Raw genomic sequence first — 18,180 nt, forward strand, 5'->3', positions numbered from 1 at the left:
AAAACCTTTGACCAAGCTTTTGGTCACCTGTCCTAATAGCTCCTTATGTGTCCCGGTGTCAAATTTTGGTTTGATTACGCTCACGTGAAGCGCCTTGGGACGTTTTACTACATTAAAGGCGCTATATAAATGCAAGTTGTTGTTGTTGTTGTTGAGAGTGAGTGTCGACAGGTCATTCAACTGCACAGGGCGTCCTAGCCAATCCTGATCCTGTTCTCGCCTAACATTGCACACGAGCATGTTTTCTTGAATAGGCTCACTGGGGATCGACCTCCTCTCCCGAACTCAGCGGCTTGGATCCGCACAGGCCAGAGAGCGAGCCTAGGTCAGTAGCACACATCCCGCGCCGTGCCTCTACCCACTGAACCACTGGGGGGGGCAAAACTGTCAAATGAACGGCCTCATTCTCCCTCGGGGCTGTTCACTGGTCACTGCCGGAGCGACAACGCCAACCGGAAAACTAAGGCAACATCCTCCCGGGCAGCCGGCGTAAACCTACCACGGAGAGGAACGGATGAAAGAAATGGAGAGACTGTGGCTTTCTTTTAATGATTTAAAAAACTAAACCGCAACTGAATGGCATTGACGAGCCCATCCGCTTGTCGTAGCATCAGGTTTCACTCAGCCTGGCGCCAAGGGTGCCACCTCTGCCAAGCATAACACGGGCACCACTGCCAGCACTGGGCACTGTGGGGGTTTGGGCGCCATTTTGTCCTGCGCGTGCAGTATTGCAGCAAGGTTGCACGTGCAGGACTGGGGCACACCAAGCATGCGGTGTCGGAGCAAGGCCGCACACGCGCGGTACCTGGAGCAAAGGCCGCACGCGCGCAGTTGCGCAAATGTCGCTCCAGGAGTTGCTGCAGATCTGCCCTGCAGGTTGAAACGGGGGAGATTGAGAGCCTCAAGCTGCCTCCACCGATGAGAGAGGCGTGAGTGTGTGCGAGTGGGGGTTTTTTTTTTCGTGGCTCAGTCTGACCTGCGCCAATTCTTTAGGCCCTGCGTTGAATGCATCCCCCCTTTTTAATGTGCGGTACAGCTGTAATGATTGCTCAAGTCCGATTTAACATTGAATCACTTATAATGACACTGTTGGATTTTTTTTCAAGGCTATGGGTTTGTGGATTTCGACAGTCCTGCTGCTGCACAGAAGGCAGTGTCTGCGCTGAAGTCCAGTGGGGTACAGGCTCAGATGGCAAAGGTAAGGGCACACTCTTGCACTTGTGTACAGCGCTGGCTGCATAGGCTGACCACTTTTCGTTGCTTAAAGGTGATTATTTTCCCATCCCTCCCCCTCCCCCGCACCCCCCCCCCCTCCCCGCCCACCCTCCTTCATCAAGATCCCAGCCCCTCTTCTTGGCCACTTAGTGTTCGCTGGTTGGGAGGCCCACCCAAGCCCTTTGTCAATGGCAGTGCCTAGCTGCCTGGCAAGGGGCGTTCAAGAACGGCCTTAGGTAGCTGCACTCCCCTCACTGTCCCTCTTTTTCTGGACAACTCTCACGCGTCCTACATCTGCTCTCCACAGCCTGCCTGAGATCAGCAATTTATTTTTTTTATTCGTTCGTGGGATGTGGGCGTCGCTGGCAAGGCCGGCATTTATTGCCCATCCCTAATCGCCCTCGAAGGTGGTGGTGAGCCGCCTTCTTGAACCGCTGCAGTCCGTGTGGTGAAGGTGCTGAAAGGGAGGGAGTTCCAGGATTTTGACCCAGCGACGGTGAAGGAACGGTGGTATATGTCCAGTCAGGATAAGTCAGGATGGTGTGTGACTTGGAGGGGATCTTGGAGGTGGTGGTGTTCCCATGCGCCTGCTGCCCAGATTGGGACTAGAAACGGTGAATGTCCTACCATGTACCGCACTGCATGACCAGCCAAACCAGGCCTATAAATCTATCTTTTTTTCCACACTCACCTCACATTCGCAGTTGCCAACTCCTGGCCATGTCAGTCCTATACAAATGTCCCCACCTCTGGACACGTATGCTGAGTGGCCAGACCCATCTGCGATACCTGTTACATTTGCCCGGATACAGTTAAATATTGTCAAATATGGTGTCGGGGTCACATTGAGGGCAGAGATGTGGGGATGGGCACCAGGTTCGACAGTAAATACCTCATGACTTGATTTTTCTTTGTCCTGACCCCAACCAACAGCTGTTGGTATTTCACTCCTGCCAACAAGATTTTTTTGGTTTTGTTACTCAGCCTTGCTCAGTGGATGCTTTTGTATCATATTCTTAACATTTTTTTAAATCATATTCAGTGTGTGGCATGGCTTCTGTCATTTCAGCAGTTGGGCATCTGAAAGGGTAGATTGGGCTGAAGGAGAGAGTTTAATGGGCCAAATGGCCATTTCTCAATTCCCTACTTCTCCTTATGGCCTCAGGGCACGAACAGTAGAATCCCACCCCACCCCCCCCTCCCCTCACCCCGATAGTTGGGCCTGGTTTGCCACTGAGCCAAGAAGGCCCCCAGCTTCATCCTTGGCCTGCCTTGAATTCGCTGGCACGGGCTGACATCAGTAGTAGGGAAAATGCTAGAATCTATTATTAGGGACGTGGTAACAGGGCACTTAGAAAATAATAATATGATTGGGCAGAGTCAACACTGATTTATGAAAAGGAAATCGTGTTTGACAAATCTGTTCGTTTTTTTTAGGATGTAACTAGTAGGGTAGATAAGGGGGAACCAGTGGATGTGGTGTATTTGGATTTTCAGAAGGCATTCGATAAGGTGCCACACAAGAGTTATTAAACAAAATTAGAGCTCATGGGATTGGGGGTAATATATTAGCATGGTGTGGTATTGAGGTGCAGCCATCACTGTCAGCTTCACTGTCCCTGGGCTGTGGGTGGGAGGGGGAAATATCAGTGTGTGTGTGTGTGCGTGGCATCTGACGAGAGCAGGATTGGGTTTGGCTGTGACGCTGCCTGTAGTTGAGCAGCTTGCTCACTGCCCAGGTTCGCCCGCGAAGTATCGCCTCTTGGGCCAGGAACCGGGGGAGTTAGGGGGCTATTGGAACTGCGCGCAGGCAGAGCCGGAGGCTGCGGGAGAGGACAGTGGAAAATTGGGGGAGGGACAACAGCACTGCAAGGATTCACATTCCAGGCAAGCTGGTGTGGCAATCGCGAGTTTGCAAGACTTTTTGCAACAGCAACTCCCTTCTCGTAGTCTCTCTGTGGGTTGCTGATAAGGGATAGCAGCTCGTTGACTGAACAGGAGCGGACGGTCGGTCACTCAGCGATAGCACCACACTATCAGGCAGTGTCTAAAAGAGAAAAAAAATAGACTAAAGCTTAACGCTATCTGCTGGTTAGTTTGTGTTCTGGTTTTCAAACAGTTGTGCGAGTGATGCAACAGTGGCCAGCATTCCAAAAGTCAGCATCTGCCAGCGGGCGGGACAAGGCCTCGAACGTGCTGTGCGCAAGAGTGAAGTGTAGAGAGGGTCCACGCTGTTATTTGTTGCATATCCACACGATGTATTTCCATTCTGCGAGATGGTGATTGTCGGGGGTTTGGTAAAAAAGAACCAGAGGCGAGATGAGGAGAATTTATTTTTTAATGCAGCGAGTTGTTACGGTCTGGAACGCACTGCCCGAAATGGCGGTGGATTCAACTGTAACCTTCGAAAGGGAAGTGTATAAATACTCGAAGGGGGAAATATTTGCGGGGCGATGGGGAATGGGACTCATTGGATGGCACAGGCACGATGGGCCAAATGGCCTCCTTCTGTGCTGTATCATTCCATGGTACAGCTGAGCTCAGTGCCACTGGGGCAGAGGGGGGCATTGGGGGTGGGGGGGAAATCAGCCAGAGTTTCTGCTGCTACTTGCTATCCAGATGGTAAAGTGCACGTGTGTGGGGGTGCCAGGTGAGGGCAGGATCAGGCCTTAGCAGGGATGCCCACTCCACACAGTCAAATTGGCGCCCACTCGTGCCAGAGGCCTCCCCAGTGCCTGTGGAACCGGGCACCAGTTAAAGTCAGCACCTTCAGCAGACCAGAGGAGAAAATTGGGCAGGTTGGGGGGGGGGGGGTGGAAGAAGAGAAAAGCTTAACTCCACCCTGACTATCCAAATATGGTGTATTGGGGGGGGGGGGGGTGGCGGCGCGGTGTGGTGCGGGGAAAGATTTGAAATTTAGCTGTGGGAAGATCTGTGTACAAATGCTTAAACACGTTCACATCAGACTCCTTTGTGACCTTTTTCTAATGGAGTTGCTTGACACATTTAAAATAAACTGGTCAATGTCCACATTAAAATGGCGAATGTCTGGTACCACACTCATCACATTGGCGTACCTTCAAGCCCATAGGGGGCCATTTTAGCTGAACCTGTTTGTTGTCCCATCCCCTTAACCCAGTGGACTCTGAGGCCAAGTTTAGCAACTTTACCACAGACATGGGAGGTTAAAATCAGGCGGGGCCTAAAACGGGACGTCGTTCCGATCCCCTTGGCCAGGTTAGGTTAAAATCACGTCCATGTCGTGTTTAAAGTTGAGCAAGAATTCAACCTCCCTCAAAACTGTAAATATTTGCAATAAAATTGGCACTCCCCTTCTCCTGTGATAAATCATTAATCGAATTGACCAACGTGAGAACCTTTATGTTGTCGCTAAATAATAGTAAATTGAGAGGGTGCAAGTACACACAAGGAGTGCAGTCAGTATTCTCGTGAACGGAACTGCGGAGATAAACTTTCTCAGGTCTTGACATTTACAAAGCAACCTTAATCTCCACATCGGAGCCATTAGGAGCAGACTCTCGGCAATTACCTGCAACGACAAGGCCGAGCAGAACGGTTAATTGTGCAGCATTTCACACCCCTTACCTTGTACCTGAATTAGGAGCTTCATCTTCAACTGAAAGGACATGTTGAAAAAAGATCCCGTAAATGCTGCGCCCCGCCGACGCTGAACATCCACACCCACCCATAAGAACATAAGAACATAAGAAATAGGAGCAGGAGTAGGCCAATCGGCCCCTCGAGCCTGCTCCGCCATTCAATAAGATCATGGCTGATCTGATCCTAACCGCCAATCCACTATCACAGAACCATCTCCTGAATCTAACAGAATTAAACACACGAAATAGGAGCAGGATCAGGCTACACGGCCCCTGGGCCCGCTCCACTACCCACAGGGCCATGACCGATCCGAACCTAGACTCATGTCCAAATTCCTGCCCACTCCCCGTAACACTTAATTCCCTTTACTTCTAGGAAACTGTCTATTTCTGTTTTAAATTTATGTAATGATGTAGCTTCTACAGCTTTTTGGGGCAGTATATTCCATGGACCTACCACCCTCTGAGTGAAGTAGTTCCTCCTCATCTCAGTTTTGAAAGAGCAGCCCCTTATTCTAAGACTATGCCCCCTAGTTCTAGTTTCACCCATCATCGGGAACATCTTCCCCGCATCCACCCGATCCAACCCCTTCACAATCTTATATGTTTCAATAAGATCGCCTCTCATTCTTCTGAACTCCAATGAGTAGAGTCCCAATCTACTCAACCTCTCCTCATATGTCCATCCCCTCATCCCCGGGATTAACCGAGTGAACCTTCTTTGTACTGACTCGAGAGCAAGTATGTCCTTTCTTAAGTATGGACACCAAAACTGTACGTAGTATTCCAGGTGCGGTCTCACCAATACCTTGTACAACTGAAGCAATACCTCCCTATTTTTATATTCTATCCCCCTAGCAATGAAAGCCAACATTCCATTGGCCTTCTTAATCACTTGCTGCACCTGCATACTAACCTTTTGAGTTTCGTGCACCAGGACCCCCAGATCCCTTTGTACTTCAGTACTTTCCAGTTTCTTGCCATTAAGATAATAACTTGCTCTACGATTTTTCCTGCCAAAGTGCATAACCTCACACTTTCCAGTATTGTATTCCATCTGCCAAATCTCTGCCCACTTACTTAGCCTGTCTATGTCCCCTTGCAGGTTTTTTATATCCTCCTCACTCACTACTTTCCCTCCCATCTTAGTATCATCTGCAAACTTTGATATGTTACACTCGGTCCCCTCCTCCAAATCGTTAATATAGATTGTAAAGAGTTGGGGACCCAGCACTGACCCCTGTGGAACACCACTAGTTACTGATTGCCAGTCCGAGAATGAACCATTTATCCCAACTCTCTGCTTTCTGTTAGATAGCCAATCCTCTATCCATGCCAGAATATTACCCCCAATCCCGTGATTTTTTATCTTAAGCAATAATCTTTTGTGTGGCACCTTGTCAAATGCCTTTTGGAAGTCTAAATACACTACGTCCACTGGTTCCCCTTTATCCACCCTATATGTTACTTCCTCAAAGAACTCCAGCAAATTTGTCAAACATGACTTCCCCTTCATAAAACCATGCTGACTTTGTCCTATTAAATTATGATTATCCAAATGTCCTGTTACTGTCTCCTTAATAATGGACTCCAAAATTTTACCTACCACAGATGTTAGGCTAACCAGTCTATAGTTTCCAGCCTTCTGTCTACTGCCCTTTTTAAATAAGGGTGTTACATTAGCAGTTTTCCAGTCTGCCGGGACCTTTGCCGAGTCCAGGGAGTTTTGGAAAACTATTACCAATGCATCCACAATCCCTACCGCCACTTCCCTCAAGACCCTAGGATGTAAGCCATCAGGTCCAGGTGATTTATCCGCCTTGAGTCCCATTATTTTACCAAGTACCACTTCCTTAGTGATTTTGATCGTGTTTAGCTCCTTCCCCCTTTAGCCCCCTGTTTGTCCAGTGTTGGGATATTCTTAGTGTCTTCTACTGTCAAGACTGATATAAAATATTCATTCAGTGTTTTTGCCATTTCCATATTTCCCACCATTAATTTCCCGGTCTCATCCTCTAAGGGACCAACATTTACTTTAGCCACCCTGTTTCTTTTTATATAACTATAAAAACTCTTACTATCTGTTTTTATATTTTTTGCTAATTTACTTTCATAATCTATCTTCCCTTTCTTAATCTTTTTGTTATTTTTTGCTGTCTTTTAAAGTTTTCCCAATCCTCTATCCTCCCACTAGATTTGGCTACCTTATATGCCCTTGTTTTTAGTCGAATACTATCCTTAATTTCTTTACTTAGCCATGGATGGCTGTCTTTTCTTTTACACCCTTTTCTTCTCAGTGGAATATATTTTTTTTGGAAGTTGTAAAATAACTCCTTAAATGTACACCACTGATCATGTATCGTCTTACCCTTTAATCTATTTCCCCAATCCACTCTACTCAATTCCGCTCTCATACCTTCATAGTCTCCTTTATTCAAGCTTAGCACGCTTGTTTGAGATCCAACCTTCTCACCCTCTAATTGAATATGGAATTCAACCATGTTATGGTCACTCATTCCAAGGGGATCCTTTACTAGGACATTTTTAATTAATCCTGTCTCGTTACACAGGACCAGATCTAAGGTTGCTTGCCCCCTGGTCGGTTCAGTTACATAACTGCTCAAGAAACCCATCCCTAATACACTCAATGAACTCATCCTCAAGGCAGCCCTGCCCAATTTGATTTGTCCAATTAATATGATAGTTAAAATCCCCCATAATTATAGCTGTTCCCTTATTACAAGCCTCAACTATTTCCTGATTGATACTCCGTCCAACAGAGTTGCCACAGTTCGGAGGCCTATAGACTACGCCCACTAGTGCTTTTTTCCCCTTATTATTCCTTACCTCCACCCAAACACACACACACGCACACATCCATATCCATGCACGCATGCACATACACAGTCTGAAAGTATGCATTGATAACAAGCTGACTAGATTTCAGCCTGTTGAAAATAATTCGTATGCATAATACTATTTGTGCTCTCCCTTCTGCAGTACAGGATATTTTGCTATTTGTAAGGAACGCATTAACGCTTGTATAAAATTCCTCTCTACTTTTTCAACAAGAACGACAGCCCATTTAAAATAAACAGTGCAATGAGTTGAAACAGTGGAGAAAGGAATTTTGTACGAACGCGGTTATGTGCTCGTTACACGCGCCACTCTGACTGGGAAAGTCTTCCCTCTCGCAGTGTCCGTGTGCTGAACTGGCGGCTAAATGGGGAATGTTCGAGCTTCCACAGTTCATCCCTGGCGCAAACTGTTTCATATTTATTTTTCCACTAACCCAGTACAGACTCGAGATTGAACCTGGGACATTCTGATCTGTACTGCTTACTGAGTCAGCAGGCAGTGCACTTACGTTATCAGGGACGACCTTCATATTTTCCACATGAAACTTAAAGGCCTAGAAATTTATCTCGGGCAGTGTACAAAACGGGCGGTATCGGATTGGCCACCCATTATACGCAGCGCCTGAGATTCAGTTCAATTGACTGCAATAGAACTGAATAACAGAAACATCGAAAAATAGGAGCAGGAGTAGGCCATTCGGCCCTTCGAGCCTGCTCCACCATTCAATATGATCATGGCTGATCCTCTATCTCAATACCATATTCCCGCTCTCTCCCCATACCCCTTGATGCCTTTTGTGTCTAGAAATCTATCTATCTCCTTCTTAAATATATTCAGTGACTTGGCCTCCACAGCCTTCTGTGGTAGAAAATTCCACAGGTTCACCACCCTCTGAGTGAAGACATTTCTCCTCATCTCAGCCCCAAATGTCCTACCCCGTATCCTGAGACTGTGACACCTCGTTCTAGACCCCCCAGCCAGAGGAAACATCCTCCCTGCATCCAGTCTGTCTAGCCCTGTCAGAATTTTATACGTTTCAATGGGATCCCCTCTCATTCTTCTAATCGGGCGCTGCGTATAACGGGCGGCCAATCCGATACCGTCTGTTTATCGCCATCGCCCAAGATGAATTTCTAGGCCATCCACTTTCCAGTGCTGCAGAAACCTCAGCTGGTCAGTGATCACAGGATGGTGCTTTCCTCTGCTCATTTAATGACAGCACATTTTACCAGGTGATTGTGCCCTCAATGACTTTCAAAGACTACAACACACCCTTAGTGTATGATTAACAAAGCTATAGGCTTTAGTTTATGTGCAACACATATTTACTCATATTATATAAATGTTTGGAACAATGACAGATGGACTTTAAAAGAAAGGGGACTGCATGGTTCACCTTTTTATTCATTCTTGGGGTGTGGGTGTCGCTGGCAAGGCCAGCATTTATTGCCTGACGCGCCATCAATTACTCAAAAGACTGAGGTTAAGCGAGTAACAACCAGGCTTTTATTAACTAAAGAATGAAGGTCTTGTCTCAAGTGGTCGACCCGTCCAGAATACTAAGGGACTGGGAGGTAGTCACTTATATACCTGGAATAGTGGGAGGAGTCAGCCGAGGCATGTCCAGACCTGTACCTAGTGGAATACACATACACATACAGACAGGTATAACAGTGGTTTACCACATTCACCCCTTGTTTAAAAATGAGTCCGGCAGGGTGAAGTGTATTTAAAAGTTCGTGTATTGGAGTCTCTCCGGAGGTCTTGTCTGCCGCTGTGATCGACGTGGCGACGGCAGGGGTGGTGGAGCTTCCGGCGTCGCGTCCCGTGTAGGCTGGGGCCCTGGAGTGTAGTCCTCGTGGGTGACGGTCCAAGGCGAGCCGGCTGCTGGGGTTGGATATCGGGTCGTGGGGGGGGGTGGTAATGGGTAGTGGGTTACAGCGGTCCCCGAGGGTGCGAGGTCTCGTATGGAGACTGTGTCGTAGTGGGTTACAGCGGTCCCCGAGGGTGCGAGGTCTCGTATGGAGACTGTGTCCTCCCGCCCGTCCGGGTACGCAATGTAAGCGTGCTGGGGGTTGGCGTGGAGGAGGTCGACCCTCTCGACCAGGGGGTCCGTTTTATTGGCCCTCACATGTCTTCTCAGTAGTACCGGCCCTGGGGACGTCAGCCATGGCGGTAACGATGTCCCCGATGTGGACTTCCTTGGGAAGACAAACATTTTCTCGTGAGGGGTGGCATTGGTGGCAGTGCAGAGCAGTGACCGAATCGAGTGGAGCGCATCGGGGAGCACCTCCTGCCAGCGGGAGGTCGGAAGGCCCCTAGACTTTAAGGCTAGTAGGGCGGCCTTCCAAACTGTTGCATTCTCTCTTTCCACCTGTCCGTTCCCCCGGGGGTTGTAACTGGTGGTCCTGCTTGTGGCTATACCCCTAGCGAGCAGGTACTGGCGAAGTTCGTCGCTCATAAACGATGAGCCCCGGTCGCTATGGATATAGCTGGGGAAACCGAACAGGGTGAAGAGGCTGTTCAGAGATTTAATGACCGTGGCACTGGTCATGTCCGGGCAGGGGATAGCGAACGGGAAGCGGGAGTACTCGTCAATGATGTTGAGGAAGTACACATTGCGGTCGGAGGAGGGGAGAGGCCCTTTAAAATCGACGCTCAGGCGTTCGAAAGGGCAAGTGGCTTTTATCAGGTGGGCTCTGTCTGGTCTATAAAAGTGCGGTTTGCACTCAGCGCAGACTTGGTAGTTCTTGGTCATGGTCCTGACCTCCTCGATGGAGTAAGGCAGGTTGCGGGCCTTGATGAAGCGGAAGAACCTGGTGACCCCCGGGTGGCAGAGGTCATTGTGGAGGGCCCTCAGCCTATCGATCTGTGCGCTGGCGCAGGTGCCACGCGATAGGGCATCTGGTTCATTGAGCTTCCCAGGCCGGTACAAGATCTCGTAATTGTAGGTGGAAAGTTCGATTCTCCACCTCAAGATCTTGTCATTTTTGATTTTGCCCCTCTGCTTGTTGTTGAACATAAAAGCAACTGAACGCTGGTCAGTGAGCAGGGTAAATCGTTTTCCGGCCAGGTAGTACCTCCAATGACGCACAGCCTCCACAATAGCCCGGGCCTCCTTCTCGACCGCGGAGTGTCTGGTCTCCGGGCCCTGGAGGGTTCGTGAGAAGAATGCCACAGGTCTCCCCGCCTGATTAAGGGTGGCGGCCAGAGCGAAGTCGGACGCATCGCTTTCCACCTGGAAGGGGATGGATTCGTCCACTGCGTGCATGGTGGCTTTGGCAATGTCCTCCTTGATACGGTGGAAGGCCAAGCGGGCCTCTGCCATCAGAGGAAAAGAGGTGGTTTTGATCAGCGGACGGGCTTTGTCTGCATAGTAGGGGACCCACTGAGCGTAGTAGGAAAAAAACCCTAGGCACCTCTTCAGAGCTTTTAGGCAGTGGGGCAGTGGGAGTTCCATAAGGGGACGCATCCGGTCCGGGTCGGGACCGATGACCCCGTGTTCCACAACACAGCCAAGGATGGCGAGGCGGTCTGTGCGGAATATGCACTTCTCCTTGTTATATGTCAGGTTCAGGAGTTGGGCGGTGCGGAGGAATTTCTCGAGGTTTGCGTCATGGTCCTGCAAGTCATGGCCGCAGATGGTCACATTGTCTAGGTAAGGGAAAGTGGCCTGCAGTGTGTTTTGATTGACCATCCGGTCCATCTCCCTTTGGAAGACGGAGACCCCGTTGGTAACGCCGAAGGGAACCCTAAGGAAGTGATAGAGGCGGCCGTTTGCCTCAAAAGCAGTATACTGGCGGTCGTCAGGGCGGATGGGGAGCTGGTGGTACGCTGATTTCAGGTCAATGGTCGAAAAGACGCGGTACTGCGCGATCTGGTTGACCATGTCAGCTATGCGGGGGAGTGGGTAGGCGTCCAGCAGGGTGTAGCGGTTTATTGTTTGGCTGTAGTCGATGACCAGGCGTTGTTTCTCGCCGGTCTTAACGACCACAACCTGGGCTCGCCAGGGGCTGGAGCTGCCCTCAATAATCCCCTCCTTCAGGAGCCGCTCCACTTCGGTTTTGATGAAAACCCTGTCCTCGGCACTGTATCGCCTGCTCTTTGTGGCGATGGGCTTACAGTCGGGGGTGAGGTTAGCAAACAGTGGGGGGGGTGGGACTCTGAGTGTGGAGAGGTTGCATCTGGTGCGCGGCGGGCAATTTGGAGGCTGCTGGCTGCGGACTGTGAGTTGGGGGAGGGGGCCACCGTACGCCAGCGTAACGCTTTTGAGGTGGCACTGGAAATCCAACCCTAGTAGGACGGCAGCGCAGAGGTCGGGCAGGACCAGGAGTTTAAAATTATTGAACACAGTCCCGTCTACTACTAGTGTCACCACGCAGTAGCCGCCAATGTCCGCTGACTGGGACTCGGAGGCCATAGAAATCCGCTGGTGCGCAGGCAGGACTGGGAGAGAGCAACGCCGCACCGTGTCGGGGTGGATGAAGCTCTCTGTGCTCCCGGAGTCAAAAAGGCAGTTTATTGCATGGCCGTTTACCTTAACATCCATTTTGGACCGAGCTAGTTGGTGCGGTCTCGTTTGGTCCAGCATAACAGAGGCCAGCGTAGGGGTCGGTGTGTCGCTGCGGGTATCAGATGGGGGGGGTTGGCGGTCTGCTGCGTCCCGGCTGGTGTCCAAGATGGTGGCGTCCATGATTCCCATGTGGCTGGAGTCGTCCAAGATGGCTGCTGCTGCGGTGGTTCGCACATGGCTGGGGAGGCCCAAGGTGGCGGCCCGCACGGCCCACACGCGGCGCTGTTGGGGGCCCAAGATGGCGGCTCGCACGGCCCACACGCGGCGCTGCTGGCGTTCGGGGTGGCTTTGGCCTTGCAGACGCTGGCGTAGTGTCCCTTTTTCCCGCAGCCCGAGCAGGTCGCATTCTTCGCCGGGCAGCGCGCTCTGGGGTGTTTGGCCTGGCCACAGAAGTAGCATTTCTGGCCTTGGGATACTGCTGTCTGGCTTTGGGACACTGCTGCGGTAGTTGGGCCGTTGTTGGGCTGTGGCTGGGGTGGCACGGTGCTATGGGGCTGTCCTACCGTGTCCCAGGTTGTCGTTCCCCGCGGCGTCCACGGTGCAGAGGAGTAGGCTTCCATGCCCCGGTAGGCTGCGTCCAGCGTTAGTGCGATTTCGGAGGCTTTGTCGAGGGTGAGGTCACTCTGCTCCAGCAGTCGCTGTCGGGTGTAGTTGGACCTGTGGCCCGCTACGAAGGCATCCCGGATCAGTTCCTCCGTGTACTTAGCGGGCGTTACCGCCTTACACCCACAGGCCCGGCCAAGCACGGACAGTGCTTGGAGGTATTCCTCAGTCGATTCCCCAGGTTGTTGCTTGCGACTCCCCAGAAGGTGCCTGGCGTATACTTCGTTCACAGGGCGCGTGTACTGGGTCTTGAGGAGCTGGAGGGCGGCTGTGTACGAGGTCGCGTCCCGGATGACTGAGTACACTCGGTGGTTCACCTTGGAGATCAGGACAGACAGTTTGTCCGCATCCGCTACGACCGCAGTGGAGGCAGTCAGGAATGTCTCGAAGCACGTGAGCCAGTGAGCAAACTTGGTGGAAGCGTCCGCTTCCCGACTGTCCAGGTCCAGGCATGCTGGTGTGAGGATCTTCTCCATTATAAAAAATTGAGTTAATAAAATTGATGCGCCATCAATTACTCAAAAGACTGAGGTTAAGCGAGTAACAACCAGGCTTTTATTAACTAAAGAATGAAGGTCTTGTCTCGAGTGGTCGACCCGTCCAGAATACTAAGGGACTGGGAGGTAGTCACTTATATACCTGGAATAGTGGGAGGAGTCAGCCGAGGCATGTCCAGACCTGTACCTAGTGGAATACACATACACATACAGACAGGTATAACAGTGGTTTACCACATTGCCCATCCCTAGTTGCCCTTGAGAAGGTGGTGGTGAGCCGCCTTCTTGAACCGCTGCAGTCCGTGTGGTGAAGGTGCTCCCACAGTGCTGTTAGGGAGGGAGTTCCAGGATTTTGACAATGAAGGAATGACTGATGTGTGTCCAAGACGGGATGGTTGGTGTGACTTGGAGGGAATCCTGGAGGTGGTGGTGGTCCCATGCGCCTGCTGCCCTTGTCGTTCTAGAGGTCGCAGGTTCGGGAGGTGCTGTCGGAGAAGCCTTGGCGAGTTGCTGCAGTGCACCTTGTGGATAGGACGCACTGCAGCCACGGTGCGCCGGTGGTGGAGGGAACCGGGATTCAAATTGAATCCAGTTCACACAGATCAGATGAAATTCTTCCTTCTAAAGTGGCTGGAGTTTGAATGGGGCTTTCTCAAGCCACAGGATAGGGCAGAAAGCACACCCCACTAACAGCTTTGCTTAGATGTGCCAAGTGGGTTGATGTGGGTAACCAGAGAGGTGCAGTAGGCAGTGTTTGTCGCAGGGTTTCGGTAAGATGTGCTGACCAGATTGAGCAGGGAGTGGAATGTCTCTATTTTGGTCAAGAAGTCAAGTATACCAAGGGGTGGTGTACAATGTTCCCTCTAATATTTTTTTGTGTGTGGTCCCTTTAACTAACTGGCTGCGCGGCCCATTCAAATTTTCGCGCATGTGCGGTTTCTTCCATATAAAAGCCGGTGAGCGGCCTGCGCGGGACCTCAAGACCGCCGCGCAGCTTAGCGGGAACGTTGGTGGTGTGGGATGGTGTCTCCAACACAACACCGCTGGTTGGGGATTCTAGGACTAGGGGATATAGCCTAAAGATTAGAGCCAGGCCTTTCAGGAGTGAAATTCGGAAACACTTCTACACACAAAGGGTGGTAGAAGTTTGGAACTCTCTTCCGCAAACGGCAATTGATGCTGGATCAATTGTTAATTTTAAATCGGAGATTGATAGATTTTTGTTCACCAAAGGTATTAAGGGAAATGGGCCAAAGGTGGGTATATGGAGTTAGGACACAGATCAGCCATGATCTTGTTGAATGGTGGAACAGGCTCGAGGGGCTGAATGGCCTCCTCCTGTCCCTCTCTTCCTATGATGGTGCTGGAATACGTTTACCTCGGTATACCGAGGGGGCAGACGGTGTCTGTCCCAGTGAAACACTCGTACTCACGATATGGCCCAGTGGTCACTGGAGGTCCACAGAGGAGCTGCTGCTCTAAGCGTCTCTGGCCCTCAACCCTGGGAATTGGGAGCGGGGTGGACAGGGGGAAAAAAAGCGAGGAAAACACAATGTTTATTAAAAGCAAATTATAAGTGCATGGAAACTTTTATAGGAGGGCTGTGAGAGCGAGCCCTTGAGTGAGTCACTGCTCTGGCTTGAGGCCTAGATCAAAGGAGATTATGACTACCCGGGATTATACAGGAGTGCGTCTATCTACGTATTTGCAACAGTAAAATGTGTTCTACACAACCCCCGTGTTTACAATGCAGGATTGATGAGAACAGTTTTGACTTTATACTTACATAGCAGAGAAACTTCTTAACTGAGAGGCCTGCATGGACATCAACTTGGAGATAAATGTTTTACTGAGGGCGAGGGGGACAGCTGCTCTCATCCCCCCCCCTCTTTTCATCCCTCTTTTCCCTCCCCTCACCCCTTCCCCACCCACCATGCAGTCTGAAATGATTATTTTTGCCTCACTCAAGGTGCACTCATTGCTGGAATTTCCTGGCCCACCTTTGCAGTTAAATTAACAGCTTCAAATTGCCCACACTTGGGGGACGCTGCCCCTTCAGCCACTGCGATGTGGGCGGGAGGGAAATGTGGGTAATTGAAATCTGCTGATCTTAATTTGCGCTCGCTACCACTGAGCTAAGCCTGAGCATTTTTCCGGCTTTGGGCCGGGCTGCCTTTGAGCAATGTGAGGTCGTTCTCAGTACTGCCTCGCCTCACTATCTCTGGAGGCCTGTCAATCCGGCGGAGGGAAGGGCCGAATCCATTTCAGAAAGAGCTGGGAAAGGCACCGAGAGCAACTCGCACTATATTTAGTCCCCTGACAGAGCCCCTGCCCAGCACCTGTGTGTGTGTGTGTGTGTGTGTGTTGGGGGCGGGGTGGGGGTGTGGTGGGTTAGCAGACTTTCCTTTCACCCTTCGACTTTTATTTGAATCCAGCCCGGAGTAGTGAAATAAAAGTCTTTTTTGACCCATGTTTCAACCCAGTTTCTAGTAGATACAGGCCCACGACACCCAAGCTGCCTCTCTATACTGCGTTAGTTGGCACTGCTGGTGAGAATTTTCTCTCTCGTGCGCTAAATATGCGTGGGTTACATCTGCTTTCCAACTCGCGTGCTGCAATGCGCTATCTTTTGCGCTAATGGGCTTGCGGAGATCTGAATGCGCTATAACTGACGCACAACCTGAAAAGCTAATTGCATCGTGCCTGTGACAAAGCTGCTAACGGCGCACTTAAGGAGTTGAAAGCTGCAAAGAAAAGAGCGTTGCGAAAACCGCAGCGAAGTGCTCGTGCCTCTGGTGATCTTTGTTCTGATTGGCTTAGCTGGGCGTGTGAGAACCCCAATGTACTCAGAAGGCCCTGCACTCGCTCAGGCCCTTAAAGGCAACTCTTCCGCTTTTTTGCGAATAAAACATTGCAGCCTGTGTTAAAAAACTTTCTTTGCAAGAGTGCACCTTGCTGTCTATTTGATAAGTCTTATTCCCAGCTCCAAATGTTCCCAGACTTTTGGAGCAGGTTAGTAATTGTTTCAGACTGTGAGGCGTAAATCACAGCACGTGTCTCAAGAGGCACCACGTATTCGTGGCGGAAGATTTCACGCAGGGAAAACGTAATTCAGTTCTACCTCCGTCTTAAAGGTTTGGATGCATATTCGTGCACTCTTAAATTGTTCATTATCTTGCACTGTAATGTGGAAAAGCGTGTAATTATTACTGTCCCTGAATGGAACGTGTAATGCAAGCGGTAGTTATCATTCGCCTGTTAGCTGAATTCTTGTGTAGTTCTGCGGAAAGAGTAAGTTTTACAGCTGAAAATGCTGGAAAAACTCAGCAGGCCAGGCAACATCCGTGGAGAGAAAATAGAGTCAACGTTTCGGGTGAAAACCCTTTGTCAAGACTAAAGAAGCACAGGAAATGAAATAGATTAAGAGGCCAGGCTGGGAGGGAACAAAAGAAGTGAAGAGACATTAAGAGGTATTCAAAACCAGACGAGATGGTGATCGGACTAGTGGAGACAAAAGACGGCTCTAGATTAGGTGTGAAATGCGCTGGCAGAATGGGAGACAGCTGCCATGTGGGAGAGGGAAAAAAAAGAAAGAAAGGGAGGGGGAAAGGCCAAAACAAAGGTGTGGATAAAAAATATCTCTTTCATTTCCTGTGCTGCTTTATTCTTGACAAAGGGTTTTCACCCGAAACGTTGACTCTATTTCTCTCTCCACGGATGTTGCCTGGCCTGCTGAGTTTTTCCAGCATTTTCTGTTGTTATTTCGGATTTCCAGCATCTGCAGTATTTTGGTATCGTACTAGTGTTTGGTTCACTGCCACACCTCTTCTAGGAATGTCTACCTTGAAGAAGTTTTACAGCTTGCAGCCTGATATTGTAAATTGCATGTTATTATTCTGCCCAGCCTTTCATTGCCTCAGCATCACTAGCCACCATTTTTTATTTAAAACTTAAACTCGCTGCATAAACTGTTGCTTAGTATGACGGTTACTGGTACAAGGCTAGTTAAACCAGTGGTCACCGAGTCCTATCTACACTCGCAAAAGTCATTTTGACAGATCAGAACCATCTCATAATTGGGGATCCTTCTTGCCTTTTTGAAATTGAATTTCTGTTCGGCCTGCTAACTTGACCATTGAATGGCAGGCTGAGTAAATGGTGTCACTCCTGTAAGTAACTTGCTGATCCCGTGTACACAATCATTCACCGTACAATGCGAATGCCGCCTTGTTGAATTGTGTTGCACTCCTCTTCAGCTCTGTCGTCTTCTCGTGTGTACGTTTGCATTATCACGGTGGGTGGGGGGTGGATTTGGGGTGGCCTGCTAAATGCAGGTAAACAGTGGAGTCATTCTGCCACCAGAATGTCTTAACCTTCACTTCGCCAAAATGATCCTGTTATAAATCTCATCATGAAGAAACGACTCATGAAATAACACTGGACAGCCAGCTGGTGGCGCCGTCCAAGGAGTATAAATACTCAGGCGTGGCCCCAGCTTGCCAGAAGGGACATTTTGTAAGACAGGAACTAGTGAAAGACAACTAGACCTCCATGTTTTGAAACAAGTTGATTAAAGCCTTGCTTTATACTCGAACCAAGTGCGTAGTGAGTTTTATTACGTCAGATCCCACGGGGCAATTTCTCGCCATTGAGAACCAGCAGTCTGAGAGAGGCAATGGGGGAATTGGAAAATGTCACACTGGTGCAGTTGGGTTACATGAGAAGCAGGAGTCGGCCAATCGGCCCCTCGAGCCTGCTCCGCCATTCAATGAGATCATGGCTGATCCAATCTTGGCCTCAACTCCACTTTCCC

General features: G+C 49.9%; 1 protein-coding gene across 4 annotated transcripts in view; it reads left to right on the forward strand.

The window, feature by feature from the left end:
• Positions 1-18,180, forward strand: part of rbms2b (RNA binding motif, single stranded interacting protein 2b) — a 353,672-nt gene that overhangs the window by 262,222 nt on the left and 73,270 nt on the right. For all 4 annotated transcript variants that reach the window (XM_085972726.1, XM_085972725.1, XM_085972727.1 and 1 more), the window contains exon 4: positions 1,107-1,198. In XM_085972726.1, the coding sequence (XP_085828852.1) occupies positions 1,107-1,198 (92 nt within the window). The remainder of the gene's footprint in view (positions 1-1,106; positions 1,199-18,180) is intronic.

This window comes from Somniosus microcephalus, chromosome 33 (assembly GCF_052327205.1).
Source record: "Somniosus microcephalus isolate GS21.2 chromosome 33, FLI_Smic_1.0, whole genome shotgun sequence".
Lineage (NCBI taxonomy): Eukaryota > Metazoa > Chordata > Chondrichthyes > Squaliformes > Somniosidae > Somniosus > Somniosus microcephalus.